General features: G+C 41.8%; 1 protein-coding gene across 6 annotated transcripts in view; it reads left to right on the top strand.

Moving 5' to 3' along the window:
- The window catches only part of CDK12 (cyclin dependent kinase 12), a 95547-nt gene that overhangs the window by 52870 nt on the left and 22657 nt on the right, over positions 1–20020 (top strand). For all 6 annotated transcript variants that reach the window (XM_074224038.1, XM_074224040.1, XM_074224041.1 and 3 more), the window contains 2 exons: positions 6578–6703; positions 8021–8051. Coding sequence is in view for 2 of the 6 variants with exons in the window: in XM_074224043.1 (XP_074080144.1) it covers positions 6578–6609 (32 nt within the window). In the remaining 4 variants the exon portion in view is untranslated. The remainder of the gene's footprint in view (positions 1–6577; positions 6704–8020; positions 8052–20020) is intronic.

The raw sequence follows: 20020 nt of genomic DNA, 5'->3' as shown, positions 1-20020 counted from the left end.
TTCACTTCTCTAGAAAAAGCAATTGTTAGTGTTTAGCCCTGTGAAAGGGGCAGTCAAATGCGAATGAGAAAGTGTGAGCTCCAAAGTCCAGACTGTTTCCAACTTCAGAATACTTGAATCTAACCAACACGGTATTAGAACCATTAATTCCTGCTAGGTGACAGAAGTGCTAAAAGAGGATTGAAGGTAAAGAAGTTGAAGGAGAGAGTAAGAGCTATAGAATAAAAGAAAGAATTTGGGATATTCAGATATCTCTAGAGTAGATGAGAACTGGGGAGAACTGAATGACTCATTTCAAAGCAGAGGTTCTTAACCTTTTTGTGTGTCTTGGATCTCCTTGTGGTAAAATCAATGGACCCCACTTAAAGTACTGTCATTAAATATATATATATATATATATATATATATATATATATATACGTGTATGATTACTAAGAAATCTACTATGTTGAAATAATTATCAAAAGATGTTTCTTAAAAGTTCATAGATTATAGGTTGGCTCCTACTTTCTAGGTATTCACTGTTTCAGTGATCAATAGTTATTCCCCTAAGGTTAGAAGTATAGGACTGGCATGCCGCAGCTGGATGTCAGGGTTAAGAGATTCCTGCTGGAGAAGGCATAACTCATGTAATGATCCTGGTTAAACCTCTTTATGCATCCCAAGTGAGTAATTCAGGAATAAGAAGGAAGGAGAAGTTAAGTTTTACTATGTTATCCCTAACCTGTCCAGTGGGTTTTTTCTTCTTTGGGTAGCTCTGAATACCTGATTAGGGGAGAGAAGAGTAGACAATACAAATACTCAAAGAAAAGGTTGAAGATATCATTGTCCTAGAGGAAATGGAAGAGTGGCTCACCCTCTACACATAATTATTTTTACTGTCTTTAATTATACATTTAAAAAGAATTGTGGAAGATGGTGAAATGTGCATTTTTATTACTATAGAGGACCAACCTTGAGAAGGTAAAAATTAAACATTAGGAAGGCCTTACCAGTAGTAAACACTGAAAAGGGGAACTTTGTGAGGGGTTGTTGTGAGATCTCTATCTTTAGAGACCTTTAAAAATGGGCACAGATTTACCTGAAGTCCAGGATATGAAGGCTCTGGGATTGTGATTTAGATTCTAAGGATTCAGGTCAAGGATTGTGAATGCAAGGGTTGATCATGAGTACAAGGAATGAAATAATCTGCATTCTACCTCTTCCTCAACCAAAGTGAGGAAGCTGAACCTTCACATATTTTGGGGCTTATTTGAAAGTTGAAGCACATAGCTTATAGGTGGGTAGCATTTTTTTTTCTTTTTGTAGCTTGCTTTGAAATCAGACAATTGAATTTGTGGTTTTGAAGATTATATCCAATTCCATATTGGTGAGGAGAATAGTCTGATAGGTGGCTTAGCATATATGTATGACCCTGGTTATTTGGAGAATACACATGTGCATACATTCACATGCATACTGAAGACACACTAACCTCTGTGCCTCTCCTTCCTTCCTTTTCCTCCCTAGAGTAGTTCTTGGAAGATACTTAGAGTCCTTGAGGCCCCTGAGCTGGTGATCTCAGATGCAAGAAACTAGTCTCTCTGGGAAAAGGCAGTATGATATGGTAGAATGGACATTAGACTAAAAGTTCTCCTGGACTCTGGACTTAGTTGTTTTTAGAATTTCAATGGACAAGCAATAATTCAACATTGAGTGCCTACTATCCACAGATTTGAATAGCGTTCTGTAGAGAAATCAAAGATGGTTCTAGTTTTTAAGAACTGCATCCTACTGGGGAAGGTTGTGGGAGGCAGACAAGAATCTTAACAACAATGAAAAGAAACTCCCATCAACACTTATAAGTAAATGTATAGTTTTGCTTTTAGATGAGGCCTGTGATTTCACTGATGTGGGGGAGAGGGTACTCCCAGTGTGGAATCTCCCTCCACTTATAAAAATCAGTGTTAGTCTTAGTAATTTATATTCTTAGAGAATTTCCTGGGACTACGAAGTTATCCCATTGTTACAGCCAGTAAGGCAGGACTTAAACCCTAATCTTCCTGACTCTAAAATATAACCCTGACACAATGCCTCTCAGCAGACATGTTAATGAGTATACATTAAAAAACTAAGGAAGTGAGAGTAAGTAGGATAGGCTTCTTAGGGGAAGCATGCTCTGAGACAATTGGAAGAAAAAGAGTGAAGGGGGGAGCTAAGAGAAAGTAGAGCCTTCTGGATACTTGGTCTGGCATAGCCAAAGGCATGTGAATAAGAATGAGTCTGGCCTGTACAAGTAAAATTATTAGAACAAAATTATGAGGATTGAGGTTGGTGAGTTAGAGTAGCCTTGAAATGCTTCAAATTCAAATTAAGTTTGGTTGACAACTTAGGGGTTCCATATGTCTTGAGCAGAGGCATGACAATGAAAATGGCATTTGAGGAAGATGATTCTAGCATGAGTTGAAACAGAGAGGGATTGGTGATTAACTATTGCCATTGTCAAACCATGAGGTAGATGATGAGAACCTACATTAAAGTAAGTTCTGGTGAGACTAAAGGACAGAATCAGGAAAACCTAGAAAGACGTGCTAATTTTAATGGGAAAAATGAAGGTGGTAACTCAATGTTGTCAACTTCAGAAACTGATTTTGTGGTGATTTTGCAGTATGTTTTATTTTTTAGGGGGAAAGGGCATTACATCTTCAATATTGGGGAACATATGTGGTGTGAGGCTCCATAAGCTAAGCACAAGTGACAAGAGCCTGGGATCTGAAGGTGAAAGAAGTAGGTTCTAAGTCCTGGCTCTTACTATCTGTGTCACCTTGGGCAGGTCACTTCCTCATTCTAAGCTTCATTTTCCCTCATATTTAAATGAAGAATTTGGACTAACTTGATCCATCCCTTCCAGCTCTAAATCTGTAAACCATTTTTTTGTTTATTTGTTTTTTGCCCCAATCCTCCCACTAAAGACTATAGGACTCAATTGGAATCCTGAAGAGTGAACTAGGGGAAAATGAGAGAAAGGAATTAGCAGTAGTAGCTTTTGTGTCCTTTATCCCAATAGCCTTGCTTTTTGGAAATTATGCCTGACAGGTTTTGGTCAATTTGTCCTGGGTGTGGGAAAGAAAAATGTGAAGTTTTGCCAATTCTTTCTTTTTTTCCTTAGAGCTTTGAAAGTAGGGTGTATCCAGTCTGTGACAGCATCTGTCTATGGATACAGCACATTCTTACTCAATGCTTGGTAGGTCTCTCTCTCTCTCTCTCTCTCTCTCTCTCTCTCTCTCTCTCTCCCTTGGGGTCATTTGTATCTCCATCTTTTTTGCTCCCACAGCCATAAAGAGTGGGGGGGAGCTGTTTATTAATTGGGTTGGGAATGGGGAGGGGACCAGCAGGGGACTCTTTAGTGAATCGGGCGGGGGTCTTGCTGAACGAGCCCATTAGCCAACCCCACCGGCAGCTGAAACGGGGCTGCAGCCAAGTCCTCTCTGTTTCAAAAAACTCTCCTTTGCCCGCAGCAGATCAGAACAAGGCCTGCGGGAGCCCTTAGCTCCTGATTGCAGCTGTGAGGAAGGACAGAACAATTTATAGGAAGCCAAGTGGCTCCTGTCTTTCTCTCCTCATCTGACTTTGGAGAGAGTTGAGGGCTGGGTCATTGTAGTCTCATTCCCTAAACACATACTTCTGAAGGGCCTCCTTAAACAATATGAACAAGGCCAAAAAAATGTATCTCTTGTTAAGGGAGTAGTGTATAAATATTTATACTGTGGATATAATCACATGCCCTTCTTCTGCCTAAGAACAAAGACTAGGTGGTTACTAATAGTATTGAAGGTAGAATAGGGTGTTGAGATTAATTTCTCATTTCTTTTCTCCATCCAAGTGACCTTAGTCTATACTCTTCTTCAGTAGAGTTTGAGTTGGAGCGAATGGATATGCTTTCTTAGATTTCACTCTCTGGATAGGAAAAGAGGCTCTAGAAAGGCTTTTATACAGGGCTCACTTTGGTTAAGTGTTCAGGTGTCCCATTTGGCTAAGCCCAAGCAAAGAGATGCAGTGGTGGGGTTTGTCATTTTCAAGTGGCTTAGATGCTTCACCTACTGAGTATTCTCCAAATTGAGTTATGCCAAGGTATAGAATCAGGGAATATTGGAAAATAAAGGATCTGTAGAGATCATCTGTTACAGCCTTCTAGTTGTATAAAAGATAAGGGAATTCCTCTCAGCCATTAGTGAAAGGGATGATTTGTCCAGATATCCTAGCTATGTAGTTGGAGGAACTAGGACCAAGAATCAGGACAGAGTGCTAAGACCAGTGTTCTTTCTACTATACCACTTTTTTTCATATTACCTACATATATGTGTGTATGTATATATGTGCATACATACTTATGGAGGGAGAGAGGGAGAGAAGAATAGAGGAGAATAAGACACCAGTTGTCTAGGGAGTGGAGAAATAATAGGGAAAAGACATTGAGAAGCTTTAATGCATTTTGTCATTAAATGAATAACATGCAAGTGCCATCCAAATTGAGAGAAAGGCATTTTTACAGTCAAGCTCCAGTGCACTTGGGAATATGACTAGTTATGGTCATGGCTGGGAATTCTGATATTCTCCATTCTTATTCATCTGTAAGTTGTGGTGGTCTTAGGACAACCATCATCCTCCAATGGAGGAGTAGCATGGCAAAAAAAAAAAAAAGATTATTAGTATCAGGAGATAGCTTGCTAAGTTTGAATTCTTTGAGCCATAATACAGACACATTGAAATTTAAAGGAGGGAGAAGGTAAAAAAGGTAATAGACACACTTAACAGATAGGGAACCAAAGTCAAAATAGTCTCTGAAGCTTGCAAAAAGAATGTAAGCCCTCAGCTTGATAGGACTCCTTTTGAGGGTATTCTGATGCATGTGCCTAGGGGAGGGGGTAGCCTCCACCTGGTGGTAGATAAAGCCTTTCAATACTGTGGTTTTGGACCAGTACTTTGCTTTGGATGCATAGTTTAGAAGTGCCAACATGATAAAGTGGGAGACTCCTTATTTCTAGCTTTTTTTTTCCAAGATAGGACTAAACCATGAAAGAAAAAAGTGAGGAAGAGTCAGCTAAAGAGTTTATATAGCAATGTCATTAATTAAGTTTAGGAGTATAAGGAGATAACAGTGTGAACACTAAGGCTTCTGATAAAGTGGAATCCAGTTGTTCTGTCTTTTTTCCTTATATTTATCATCTGGGCCTATCAACCCCAAGGTTGATGGGAGTGAGGCAAGAGGTACAATATAGGACTGGACTCTATGCAACTTGGTCCCTAACTTGGTGACAAAGAATTTATCTCTTATTCACCTAAATCACTGCAAATAAATTGCCACATATTCAAAGCCTTTTCTTATCCACTAAACCATCTTTGAGAGAAGTTAGAGCCCACTTCTTAAAGGATTGTGATCCATATGTCCACACAACAGTCACACCCACCAACTCAATATATGACTCACTTTTCCTGCAAAATTTGCATGTATAATTTTGTGGTTTATTGGGTTTTTTTTTATTACTTTTGATTCATGTCTGTCTTGTCTCCATCAGACTAGTGCTTTCAAAAAAAAATCTGTGTCTGTTGCTATCTAGGGTTAGGAATAATAATACCTTGCATTTGTGTAACACTTTACATTTTCACATATAATAAATAATTCAACTGAGTCTCACCCTCACCCTGTGAAGCAGGCAGTAAGAGACTATGACTTATCTGAGGTCATACAGCAAGTCAGTAATGGAATAAGGACTATACTCCAGGTGATCGAACTCCTAGGCCAGTATTCTTTCTCCTCTATATCACAATGCCTCTAGGGAATGGTGTCTATTCTTTCATCGGTACTCTTAAATGTTTGCTTTGAGTGAATGAATGTAAAATTTATTGGCATACTTAGTATAAAGCACAGTGCTAAGTGCTGAGGATACAAGTGGAAAAGAAAAACTATCCTCTTAAAGCATGTACATTCTAATGTGGAAAACGACTTTACATCAGTGGGAAAGGTCCCTATGCTACTAAGGGCATGGGGCAAAGCAGATATGAATTCCTCTTCCTTAGCATCATTTCCACTGATAAAAATCATAATCTGTTTCTGATATTGGACCATATAACTATGTCAAAGTTTTTGTTGACTAGAACTTTGTTTTCTGGAATTTCAGTAGTCCTGGCTATAAGCCAGTTGCCAGGCTGCATCTGGATAGGGGCTACTTCCTAGGATGATGACTGGAGGCACAGAGCTGGAGGCATTACCATTCCCAAGGGTCTTGGGTTCAGGGTCCTGGATTTTTTTTCCTTCACTCCAAAGGTAGCAATTGTGACCTTGCCCAGCATATACTGGCTCCTGTATCTACCCTCTCTGGTTTAAAACTATTCACCAGGAGATCAATAAAGACTTGCCTACCTAGTTCCAGTTTTTCCATGTGTTAGGAGATAGTATTTAAGGAGATAGGAAGATTGTCATAATTTCTAATGATGGCACATATTAATTAAGTGTTCCCTGCTGGGAATAACTTCTCTGATCTGAGGTTCTTTGATTCTTGCTTATAATACTGACCTGCCTTCTTTTCTTTCTTTATAGAGCAAATTAATAATTGGAAGGAAGGCTCTTGAGGAATGGGCATCATGCCTACAGAATAATACCACATTTAAAGCCCTGACAAACCTCTTGGCATCCTTCTACAAGTTTCTGGGATTCTGAAATCAGGTAAGAGAGAGTTTCACAGCTTAGTGGGATACCCCTCACTTTCTCCTTTGTCTTGCCTCAGTGTCTTAGTCGAACTGGACTTAACATGCTGATTTTTTTTAAATTTTTTCCCTATATCTTTGGAGAAAGAGATGATGAAGCCCCAATTTGGTCATTAGTTCTGATACCACAGATACTTCTAGTTAGAAAGTCTCACAACTACTTCCATGAAGCAATCCATTTCCTTTTCATTGTTCTATTCTCACCATCAGTGAACTGTTTACCATCTTCTGGATACCCATCAAGGGTTAGCAACTAAGCAATCATTAATCTTCAGTTTTCTTTTCTCCATACTAGGTTCCCATACTTCACATACCCTACTATCCTTTGCCCTCTGCCCCTTCTGCCTTCCACATTTTTGTTTGGTGGGAAGGGCAGGGGATTGGTTAGGTCTGGGATTTCATTGCTGGGAAATGCAGATGAGCAATAAATTAACTTCTAGAATTGTTCAGGAGACTGAGGGATTTAAATATTTTGCTTATAGTCATATAGATAACATTTGGATCAGGTCTTCCTGTGTCCAAGGCAAACTCTCCCTTTCCCTCTTCCTCATTCTCTCCCTCTCCCTCTCCCTCTCCCTCTCCCTCTCCTGACTTTCAAAGGGGTTAGTGATACAAAACAGCTGAACAACTGCCTTAGGAAATTCAACTGGAAATAGCCCCAACTCTCAGGGCTTAGCCTTCATTTGGTCACATTTTGGGTACCTATAGCCTGTCTTTGCCATTTAGATACCATCCCCATAGAGACATCATACAGTGGTTAAGAGAAAGGATACATGGGGGCAGCTAGGTAGCACAGTGGATAGAGAACTGGCCCTGAAGTCAGGAGAACCTCAGTTCAAATCTGGCCTCAGACACTTAATTACCTATCTGTGTGACCTTGGGCAAGTACTTAACTCTATTGCCTTAAATAAATAAAAAAAAAAATTTTAAAAAGAAAGAAAGGATGCTGGGCTGGGAATTTAAAGACTTGGTGTCTTATCACCATTTTTTCATTATCTAACAGTGTGACCTTGGATAAATCACTTAACTTCTAAAACCAACATTTCCCTTGGGTACCCTTTGGTATTCAGAGGGGCATTTTGAATGAAGACTTCTCAGAATGTGACCATTTATTCTAGGTGAAGAATTGAAATGTAGATACCTCATACCAGGAAGAAGGGGTAGGGATGTTCCTATTCAGGAGAAAGGCAGCTTGATGTAGTAGATAGAAAATCAGTTGGTAGGGAAGAGCTATCCTCATCTTCTTAACTAATTTACATTTTGACTTCCCTTTCAGGTCTTGATGAAGATCCAGTACATCCTGTGTGGTAAGTTCAAATCCTGTTCCAGTATTTATACAGACTTGCCAACTATCTTCCCAGTTCCTGACCCAGGCAAGTCAAAGTGCCTTACAAAAATCAACTTGCCTGCCTCCAAACAGGATTACCTGTCAACTAGTTCAGAATAGTATGATGGTAAAAGTATCTTTCTCTTCCTCCTTCAATATTTCCAAAGAGAAAAAAAAGGCCTTTTTCTCTTTGACTATTCCATACCTCAGTGACTTTCAGCCCTGATTACTGAGAAAATCTTCCTGCTACAGCTTTATATCCCACAAATAGAAAAGAGTCAGTTCTCTCATTTGATGGTTATGAGAAGAAGGTGCTAGTAAAACAAGATGATGGAAGAAAGTTGGGAAGAAAAGGTCTGACTGTAATGAACCTGCCCTATTTGCCCTTTTCCAGTGGATGAGAAAGCATCAATGGTCTGAATCCATAGGGATTCATTTTACCAGTTTGAGATTGTGAATGACCAGCTTGGAGAAGGGACTTTGGCTAAGCCCCCATGGAGAAGGAATTGAGGCTGTGAGATTCCACTAATTCCCAGAACTTCCCCAGGGACTAGAGAGTATGTTGGCCATAAGGAGGAATCAGCCACCAGATGTCACCCTCTATCAGAGCTCAGGTGCCAACCTGGGCCCAGGGCCTATGGAGAGCTGGCAGGAAAGGTTCAGGGCATTTCCCCCTTTTTTGAATATGTTGGAGAGCAGTCATTATTCTTTGTTCTAGACTTCCTCCTTCTCTGATTCCTCTCTAGTTAACCACCAATCCCTACAATATGGGCTTCAGTCCTGAGTGTGTGTCACACATGTGGACTAAATTCTTCTCAGGTAGCATCCTATCTTGAACCTGCCAGGCCTAATGGAGTGCTAAGGCAGGTGCTGAAGGGTCAGAAGATATCCTTGGAGCTTGAAAAGCAGCAGTTATATACAGAGTGCCAAGGGGCACAAGGGACAAAGAATTCATTTCTCTGCCCACCTCTGGCACCACCTGTCAGCCCAAGCAATCTGACCAGCTGTCACCTCTGAGCTGCTGCCTTGGGTGGTTAGGACAAGGGATGTAAGTATTAAGTGGGGGTGGATGCAGTTGTGATTTCTGCCACACGAGGGCACTGCCTACCAATTTAAAAGCCTTCCTCACAGGCAGAACTTAGAGGGCAGAACCTGGGCAGTGGGGGGGGTGGGGATATCTTTTTTTGAGGACTTCAACTTGAATTCCCCCATAGAGAAATATAACACTTCTTAGAAAACCAAAGGAATAGTCAGCACTGTTTGTCCTTTCCATGAAAAAACAGTATTAGTAGGTGGAGTCCCTGGATACTTTCCAAAAGCCTGGCATCAAAGACTCTTCTTCCTCTTGCCTCTGACTCCAGGTCCCAAGTGCCTTGAACCTCCCTGAAGCCAGTACGTTAAGATTAATTCATTAGCATGATCTTTCAGAGAGCACCCCATCTGAACAGAGCAACCTTTGTTGCTTTGTTCAGTAATGTCTGGCTCTTTGGGACTGACCATATAGCACGCCAGGCCCTTCTATCTTCCAGTGACTCGTGGAATCCGTCCAAGTGCATGTTTGTGGTTTCCATGACCCTGCCTATCTATCTCATCTTCTGCTATCCCCTTTTCCTTTTCCCTTCAATCTTTCCTACCAAGTCCTGTTTTTCAGTTTGTGGCCAAAATATTTAAACTTCAGCATTTGACTTCCAACCAAATAGTTTGAATTAATTTCTTTACGTAGTGGTTGACTTGGTCTCCTTTCTGTCCAAGAGACTCCCAAATGTCTTCTCTTTGACAGTTGTGGAGCTTTACTTCTCTAGGAGATAACTGTACTCCTGTGGTTTCTTCCTTAGAGCCAATTTTAGGCAAGCTGACTTAATGATATCCCTAAAATAGGCCTAATTTCACATGTATATGTATACATGCATATGAATATATGGAGAGATTTACACATTCATACCCATACCATGTACATATGTGTATATGCATACAACATACATATAATGTATCTATACACACACACACACACACACACACACACAGCCTACTTCACAGGGCTATGTTGAAAGTGATTTCTAAAGACTTCCTAAATGATCATTTCTTAGTCAAGGGGCCTGGTAGGGAGAGAGAGACCAGGGATTTTCACTTATATACTATGTGCACTATAATGAGAGAAGATTGGGAGGAGGGGTCTTGTGATCCTCCATCTCATTCTCTCTCAGCTCAAACCTGCTGCTGCTGAACCAGGTCAGGAAAACTGGGTTCAATTCTGACTTCAGATGTTTAGCTAGCTGGGAGACCCTGCACTAGTGACTGTGTCACAAGTTTTCTCAACACGAATAAGGGTATTGACCTCAGTGGCCTCTAAGGTTCCTCTTAGGTCTTGATCTGTGAGCTCAGCAATTTTAAGGGGGCATCTCCAGGGATCAAACCACAAAAATAACAGTGAGAGAAAGGAGCCAACCACTTCTTAACTGACCGTGAAACTCCCATCCTCACTAGCCCCACCACAAAGCACCAGAAAAAGTAGGCCCAAGCATGACTCTGGGTAGTTCTTTGTGCTGTGACTTGGGCAAGAGATGGGGCCTTTATAGAGGAAGGACCCTGCATTTGACCCCAGACACCCGTGGAGCTTTGCCAGGCAGCAGGAGGTAGAGAGGACAGAGGTTCCACCCCCCCATCCCTATCTCATTTCCAGACCTATGGCCCCCTCCCCAGGTGGACAGCTTGATTAAACAGTCGGTGCAGTTGGAATTACTGCACAGCTGGCGCTTCTTCCCCCCCCCCCCCCAGCACCCTGAGCAGAGCAGCAGCACAGATTAAAATCTCCAATTAGTGTTAAAGTGAAGAGGCACTGTGGATGCCAAGGAAGCTAGGTGGGGAACCCTAGGCTGTTGGGGTTCCCTCTTTTCTCCAACCCATCTCTTGATCTAGAAGCTTCAGACTTTGACTATAGGTTCAAATGTCAGGAACCCCAGCCTGTAATCTGAGAATCTTCATTACTCAGCCTCTTTCTCCATCAGTCTCTCTAAGGTCTCTCAGTGGTCCTAGAGGACACATCAATTTTGTAGAGCCCAGAGGGTGATAGCCTTCCTCAAGTCTATTGCCTCACCATCCATGTGACTTTGAAACTGGCATCTGAAGGCTAATAGTGCTCAAGAGGTGGAGTCAGGGTACTCACCAGGGTGAGAAAATAAGGATAATGTGGTAGGCAGTGCTTATCACTATGAGACGCCTTCTCCAGACCCTTCCTGATATGTTTCCAGGATTCCAGGCCACTATCCATAGTGACTAGAAGCTCAGGACCCTGTTGCTTCCTTCTCCCAGGGGAAAGGGCAAATAAAAGGGCAAATTCCCCAATAAGAACAAAGCCCATTACCCTTGGGGTAGGGATAAGAAGCCCTAGCCACGTTCTGTTCACACATCCAGCCACTTTGCCTGCCCCATCCATCTGCTTTCTGTTTGTCTTGTGCTGCTATCTGATCAATGCCTGACATTCTTCCCCCCACCCCCATTCCTTGCCCATCTTTTCAGAGGGCAGGGGCCAGGCACAGCTGGACATGGGAACAGCACCATACTCTGCCACCTGGGTCCCTAGGTGGCTCCTCATTATTTCCTTCCCAGATTGTGGAGTGCGACAAGGAATAGAGGGGAACTTGCCAAAGATATGATGCTCAGTTCCTTCCCAGTTCCTCCAAACCCTCCCACTATTCACATCACCCCTAGTTGCCCATGACCAAGTTAAAGGAAACTCTAAATTTTAGTGCCCCCCTGCCCCTTTAAGAGATGAATAGGTAGGTGCCCAGCTGATGAGACCTCCTCACACCCACAGAAATTAGACACCAGGGCATGATGCCACCCTCCCAGGCTGGCACATGCTACCCTGGCAGAGGTTCAAACACTCCCCCCCCCACATGCACACACACTTTCCTTCTATCTCTGTATTTTTTTTTCTCAGCTCAAAGCACAGCTGAGCCTTAAAGGGGGGGGTTGTGGGGGGGGAGCCTAGGCTAGATGTTGGGGGGGGGGGAGAGCTCCAATAGCACGTTTTCACCTGCCATTTAATTGGATGTATTTTTAATTAATGGGACCTTAGGGACCGACATGAGACAATCTGATCTCTGAATAGGGACAGGGGAGGGATTGGAGAAGGGAGGAGGATTGGGCCACTGGGTGCGGTTACCGGGAGCTCTGGCCCATCAATCACCGGCCACTTTGCGCTCTGGCACCAAAAGCAAAGAGGTGGAGGAGGTGCCAGGATTCCCACCACCCCCTTTCCAGTCAGGATGGGAGAGTATCAGCTTGTTTAGGCCCAGGAGGAATCTCATGCGTTGAGTCAGAACAGTGATAAGGAGGAAAGTTATCCAGGGTTCAAGTTTCTGGACAGAGCCCAGTCAGGAGTTCTGTCAAGTTGGGCCTTTCCAGTCTGACCTGAAGGAGGTTATGAAAATTTTGAGGTCCAGGGACATCGGGGAAGGGTGAAAGGGCATTTGGAGAAAGAAGGGTTCTAGAGGGAGAGGTTTGATGCCTGGGGACATTTCGTTGCATTTTGACATGAAATGAGTACCATGGAGATTAAATGCAAAACACTATGCAAATGAGGCCAACCCAATTCATTTTTACTTTACAACATGGGCATTTTTGGTGCAAATCCTGTCCCTGGGGCCTGCTTTGAGTCCCTGCTGCTGGCATTTTCAGAAATACAAGGGGAAGCTTCCTCACTAATGTCCTCCAGTGCCTTCCTGGGGCATGGAGGTGACCCCAGGCTTCTAGAAGGCTGTGCCAGAGGAGGATGAGTCCTGGCAGATCCTACCAAGCTGGAAAGGCTCTAAGTCCATACTTAGCAATGCACTGTCATCAGCAGGCCTGACCAGCCAAGTTCAGAGAGGCTGACCCCCAGGTAATGAGCTTTTTTTGGCCACAGTTACTCATTAAACCTTCTACAAAAGGTATGAAAGTATTGCCCTATGTACTGTTAGAGTGAACATGTTCATGGAGGGTGTATTGAAGAAGGGGTAGAGGAGAGGGAGCAGATTTTCTTCCCTATAGTGCCCCACCCCCTTCCTCACACAAACCCTCAACCAACAAGCATTTTTTAGATTTAGCTGTGTATTATAAAAGGAGACAGTCCCTTCCCTCAAGGAGCTTACTTTCATTCTATTAGTTTAAACAACAAAGACACATCTAAGTAAGTGTAAAATATATTTTGTTGTTGTTCAGTGTTCTGTCCTGTTTGATTCTCTGTGACCTCATTTGGGGTTTTCTTGAAAGAGATACTTGAGTGGTTTGCCATTTTCTTCTCCAGCTCATTTTTCAGAAGAGGAAGTGGAGGCAAACAGAATTTAGGGATTTACTCAAACACTAATAGCTAGTAAGTATCTGAGGCCAGCTTTGAACTAGAAAGATGATTCTTCCTGACTCCAGGCCAGGTATTTTATCCACTGAGCCACCTAGCTGCCCACAAAATATAAATAAAAGTAATTTTGGGAAGGGAAGGTACAGCCTCTGAAGGAATCATGAGAGCCCTCATGTAGGATATAAAAACTTGATGGAGAATTGGAATTCCTTATCTATAAAATGAGTGAGTTGAACTAGATGACTTTTGTAGTCCCTTCCAGACCTGAATCTACAGTCTTATGAATCTAAGAGGTAGTATTGAGGATGGAATGTGCTTCAGATGTTCAGGACAGTATGGGGGTGGGAAATGGAATTTTTTATCTGAGGGACAAGAAGTAAATCAGTCTGACTGGAAGATAGCATGTTTGAAGAGGAGTAATATATGTCCCAAAAGATAAACTTATATAGTAAAGGGCTTTGAATGCCAAACAGTTATTTTTTATTTGATCTTAGAAACAATAGGGAGCCACTGGAGCTTCCTGAGTAAGTGAAAGACATAGACTGGTGCTTTAAGAATATTATTTTGGTAGTTGGAGAGCTGGGAGACTATTATAATCATCCAGGCAAGAGATAACAACCTGAACTAAAACTATAGCCAAGTGAATAGAAAGAAAGGGGCAGATTAGAAAAGTTTTATGGAGGGAAAATCACTCAGCTTTCATGACTGGTTGGATATAAGGTCATAGATTTAGAACTGAGATAACCATCTAGGCCAACCCCAGCATTTTATACTTGAGAAACCAAGACCAAGGAAAGTTAAATGATGTGTTCAAGATCATTCAGCTAGTATCTGAGATGAAATTTGAACTTAGGTCTTTGTGACTCCCACATCCCTCTATATCTTATGCAATGCTGCCATTTAAAAAGAAGTGAGTAGTTAAAGATGTTTCAAAATGTGAAAATACCTGTCTAGAAGAATAGTGATGCCCTTGAAAGAAATTGGTAAGATAAGAAGTCTGGATTTGGGGGGAGGGAAGATAAAAGAGTTCCATTTTGCACATCTTACCTTTCAGACCAATGGGACATCAAGTTGAAAATGTCTAAAAAGCATTAGGAGATGGAGAGATGGAGATGGGAAGAGAAGGAAAGGGATGGTGGAACACCTTATAGGATATTGGCATTTCTCTCATCTGCCAATTTCCAGATGTCATTCACTTTTTCCCTACATTTATTACTAAAACTTACATCAGGGCTTCTTTACCTGAGATCCATGGATAGATTTCAAGGGGTATATGAATCTGATTGGGAAAATTATTGCATATTTATTTTCACTAACATCTAATTAAAATTCTACATTTCCTTCAATTATGAATTTGAAGAAGAAAATATTCTGAGAAGGGGTTCATAGACTTCTCTAGACTGCTAAAGGAAGAGGGGGGGGGTCTACTTTACCAAAAAAAAAAGTTAAGAACCCTAATTCTAGCCCCAAGAGAAATCTTAGAAGTATATCATGGCACAGTGGAAAGAGTACTAGGCTTGGCATCAGGAGAGAGCTAAGTTCAAATCTTGACTTTGATATTGACCACTTATGGGTGGTCCATAGTGCTACCATTGTTCATTCATGCCTCATGACCTTAAGTTAAGAAGTCCTTGAAATATCACAATAAGCCAGTCTGCTTCGACACAAGAATCTGAGGAAACCAGAGTAAACTATGGGTTAAGAACTGGTCTAGGGACAGCTGGGTGGCAAAGTGGATAGAGCACCAGCCCTGGAGTCAGGAAGACCTGAGTTCAAATCCAACCTCAGACACTTAATAATTACCTGGCTATGTGACCTTGGGGAAGTCACTTAACCCCATTGTCTTGCAAAGGAAGGAAGGAAGGAAGGAAGGAAGGAAGGAAGGAAAGAGAGAGAGAGAGAGAGACAGAGAGACAGAGAGACAGAGAGAGAAAGAGAGAGAGAAAGAAAGAAAAGAACTTGTCTCTCAGGGTATCTCCCATGCCCCTACCCTCCAGCCCCTCACCTTGAGTCCAAATTCAAAGTTAGTTAAGTTTTATCCTAAATCAATACCTTTATTCTCTCTGTACCCCCCCACTCCCACTCTTTGCTCTGACCCCTCTGTTAATGTCCTCTGTGTCATTATTGGCACTGTCAAGGTAGCATTTTGCAAAGTACAGAATATTGCCCATCCTTTGCCTCCTTTACCAGCTGGACAGAAGGGGGCTTGCCCACCAGGTTCTGGCAACAGTCTACTAGGGCACCTTGGGGGGCCAGCCATCAGTGCCAGAAATCTGAGGGAGGCATTTCCTGACATCATCCCACCTCTCCACACATAATTAGCATTCTCCATTCTTTGCTTCATTAGGCCATGTTGGTGTCAGAGTAATAAATAAGGTAGGCAGGTAGCAGGGTGTTGAGTCAGGGGTTACTTGGACAGAAGTTCTAACCACGTGTTTCTGACCTATCCACCAAAACCCTTTCCTGCCCCAATCTAACCTTGTCTCCTGACCCAACATCCCATGTGCCCTTCTGCTCCAAGGTCCTGGCTCCCCCCCCCCCCCCAGCAACCATACTATTACCTGGCAGTAGAATTTTGCCTATTAAATCCTTCTTATCCTTGATTATCTAGAATCTGCCTTCAAGAAATGCCCATCAGAAACCAAGACCAACAAGCCCCATCCTCCCCTCCACCTCTACCCACTTAGGGGTGTAAGTACCCTCTCACCCACTTCCAGCCTGTTGACAGTGGCCAGCAGGAAAAATCTTGCCAGGAGTTGTGGGCAGGGGGAAATGCTGTCATCTAGGGAAACCAGGATGAGATTGGAAGAGTGAAAGCTACTCCATCCAGTAGGACTGAGAGAGCTATTTAGCCTGAGGCTTCCATCAGGGGCTGGCCATTCAATGTAGGGCAAAACATTAATAATTAGTGTTGGTTGGGGAATTTATTTGGTGGTAATGCCTGATTCCTGCTCTGGAATGAAGGGGGAAGAGGACTTAGTGGGAGGAACAGGTTGGGGCTAGGGGAAAAGTAAATTTTCACTAGACCACCCTCCCTTTCATCTACCATCTTCATATCCTGACCCTTCATAGAGATATTTGAAATTATCAAAAAAGATTCCCTAAGCACCCAAATCACTTCAATTTGAGTTCCTCACATTCCTTTTAAGAATCAAACCTTATCCTTTCCCAACCCTGACTGGATTCCCTGGTTTGTACAAAGACTGTGTAAGCAGAGATTACCACTCAGATAAGGGGACTGTCACCATCAGGAAGAAAGACTACTATAGGGGGAGTCTAGCCTTGGGGGTAAGCAGGAGACCAAGGTAGGGATTGAAACTCAGTGGTCTAAACATTCTGCCAGAATGGCTTTTTCTCAGAGAAGAGAATCTCAAAATTTCATAATTTTTAGGGAACCTCATTGACAGTCTAGTCTAACCCTTGCCTAAAAAAAAAAAATATATATATATATATAGACGTGTTCATTCTTGTAGACTTCTAATAAGACTTCTGTGCCTTAATGTAGCCAGTTCTTTTTTTAATGTTAATTTATTTTCTCAATTCCATGCAAAGATAAGTTTTTAGCATTCATCTTTTTATAAGCTTTTCCACATTTTTCTACCTCTATCCCTTCCCTCCTCCTTTCCCCAAGATGAGTAATCAGATGTAGGCTATACATGTTTATATATGTTTTAAATATGTTTAACATATTTCCATATTAGTCATGTAATAAAAGAAGAATGAGAACTAAAGGGGAAAAACATGAGAAAAAGGAAAAACATAAAACAAGTTTTAAAAAGTGAAAATAATATGCTTTGGTCTGCATTCAAACTCCATAGTTTTTTCCTCTGGATGTGGATGGCATGTTCCATCACAAGTATTTTAGAATAGCCCTTGATTACTGACCAGTTCTTTTTTTTTTTAACTGTAATTGTCGGGAAATTATTTCCTAACATTAAGCTTGAATCTACCTCTGTCATTTCTGTTAGTTGCACTTATTTCTTAATTCTGGGCCCAAACAGAGCAAATTTTAATCCCTTTCATGTGACAGCCCTACAAATACTAGGAGACAGTTTTCTTATTCCAAATCTTCTTTTCTCCAAACTAAACACTGCCAGTTTCTTCTATCTTGGTGAGACATATATATATATGAAATTAAAGCCCATCACCATCTCAGGGTTTTTCCTTTGGACATTCTATAGCTTATCAATGTCCTTCCTGAATTATGATGTCCAGAACTGGACACATTATCTTTGATAAGAGATCAAAGTAGAGTTCTGTGATACATATGACTACAGTGGTGCAATCTCCTCATTCCTAGAAGTTATACCTCTCTTAATTAAGCTCAAAGTCAAATTAGCTAATTTTTGCCTGCCATATTGAGTTTACAGTTCCAACAAAAATCCCAGATCTTTTTTCTTTTAAGTAGACATTTTTTATTCCTTTTGGTTTTTCCCCCCAATTCCAAATTTTCTTCTGCTCCACCCCAATGAGAAGGCAAGAAAAACAAAACCTATTACAAACAATGTAAAGATGTGTAAAACAAATTTCTATACTAGCTATGTTCCCTCCCCCCAAAAAAAAATCAAGAAAGAGAAAAAAAAAGATGCTTCCATCTGCACTCTGAGCCCATCAATTCTTTTCTGAAGGTGGACAGAATGTTTCTTCAAGAGTCCTTTGGAATTGTGATTCATTGTGGTCATTAGAGTTACTAAGTTTCAGAGCTATTACTGTGTATAATCTTTTAGTTCTTTTAGTTCAGGCTTAATTCACTTTGCATCAGTTTATACAAGTCTTTCCAGGTTTTTCTGAAATCATTCTTTTCATCTTTTCTTACAGCATGACAATATTCCATCACATTCATATATCACAATTTGTTCAGTCATTCCCCAGTGGATGGATATCCCCTCAGTTTTCAATTCTTTGCCACCACAAAAAGAGCTGCTATAAATATTTTTGTACATATGGGTCCTTTTCCTTCTTAAAAAAAAAACTCCTTGGGGTATAGCCCTAGTAGCAGTATTGCTAGGTCAAATATGCATGGTTTAATAGCCTTTTGGGCATAATTCCAGATTGCTTTCCAGAATGTTTGGATTACCAAGACCTTTTTTTTTTTTTGCAAACAATTTTTGTTTAACCATGATGCCCTCCCAATCTTATACTAAACTAGAAAGGATCTTAAATATCATTCATAGTCCAAGACCCTCATTTTACAGAGAAGGAACCTGATGGCCAGAGAAGTAAGCAGTTTCCTCAGGACCAGACTGGATGACACCTGGATGACCCAGAATTAGCTAAGGAACCTACTGACCTATCCATTATGATGAACCTCCCTGTTACCTCAGTTTAGCCTCACTCCCAGATGCTAGTGAATTTATGAAACTTTCTAATGTTGAAACCTTCCCCTCTCCTCAACTCCTCATTCCAACTGACTCCTAGAGTTAAGGAAAGGAAAGGAAGGCAGGTGGTAGAGATAGAGAGGCCTGAGAAGAGGAGAGTAGAAATAACAAAATGACTCTGCACACCAGCACCCAGGGAGAAAGACCAAGGTAGAGGGAGAAACAGCCACCAGAAAGAGCCAGAAGGAGACGCCTGCTCCTGGAGCAGCCTATTCCACCCTCTCATCCCTGTGCTTCTCTCATGCCAACAAAGCTGTGTGCCCTCCTCTGCCAGCTTTTCTGGCTATCCCTCTAAACAGCACCAGCAAGCCGAGTTTTGCTTTGCTCCAATACAGAACACATGCTGGGGTGTCTCTCTCATTCTCACAATCTCTTGCTTGTTCATTCTCATTTGGTGCTTCTGCATTACAGATTCCTGGGAATGGAAGTCTTTTTAGGGGCTAGGATTCTTTAGTAAGGTACTTGTCTGCCCATTGACCATGAAGGTGCCAGTAGTTCCATGGTATTTAAGGTTTTGATGACTTAGAGCAGCAGAAGCAGCATGTGAACATAAACCACCAAAAGATGAGGCCTGATCCAGTACCCTAGCTCCTTATTGTTAGGGAAGGTGGATATGAATTAGGATGATATGTCATAAAGGAAAATTCTTGCATGAAGTGAGAGAACAGTGTACAGGAGGAGAAGGACTGAACTTGTGTGCTCTTTTTTAAATCTCATTATAGAGGTCACCAGATATCTTCCAACTCTGGGGCCTTATGGCCCCAGAGTATCTTTCACAAAAGGTTACCACAAGAGTAGCAACTGCTCCCTTCTGTGCATCCATTCTGAACTGTGACTGCTGGGTGAAGGGTGAGGTGGCTTCCCAAAGAGAAGGCAGCTTTTAAAGTGTTTACCAGCAAGTTTGCCAGTCTATTATCTGGAAATAAACACCAAAGGAGGCAGAATTGGGACTGGAAAAGTAGAGAAAGGTTCACACAGATATAATGGGTCCTCCAAAGCAAGGGGGAGGGCTAAGAGGGTGAAGGTGGCTGTTTATCTGTGCCCAAATTAGAGGGGTTAAGTGGTTCAGGGTAAAGATGGAAGAAAAAGAGGTAGTGAGAGTCAGCAGAGTTAAGAATAGGAAGAAATGAGTGAGTATTTTCTTAAAAAGTCCTGTCACTTCCCACCTGACTCTTCATGGCACAGCCTGCGAATGTGAGCCAGTCAACTGTCATTTATTAAGTGACTACTATG

Source organism: Macrotis lagotis, chromosome 2 (assembly GCF_037893015.1).
Source record: "Macrotis lagotis isolate mMagLag1 chromosome 2, bilby.v1.9.chrom.fasta, whole genome shotgun sequence".
In the NCBI taxonomy this organism is placed as follows: Eukaryota; Metazoa; Chordata; class Mammalia; order Peramelemorphia; family Peramelidae; genus Macrotis; species Macrotis lagotis.
The sequence above is the reverse complement of the archived record's forward strand: the minus strand, read 5'-3'. Positions and strand labels throughout refer to the sequence as shown.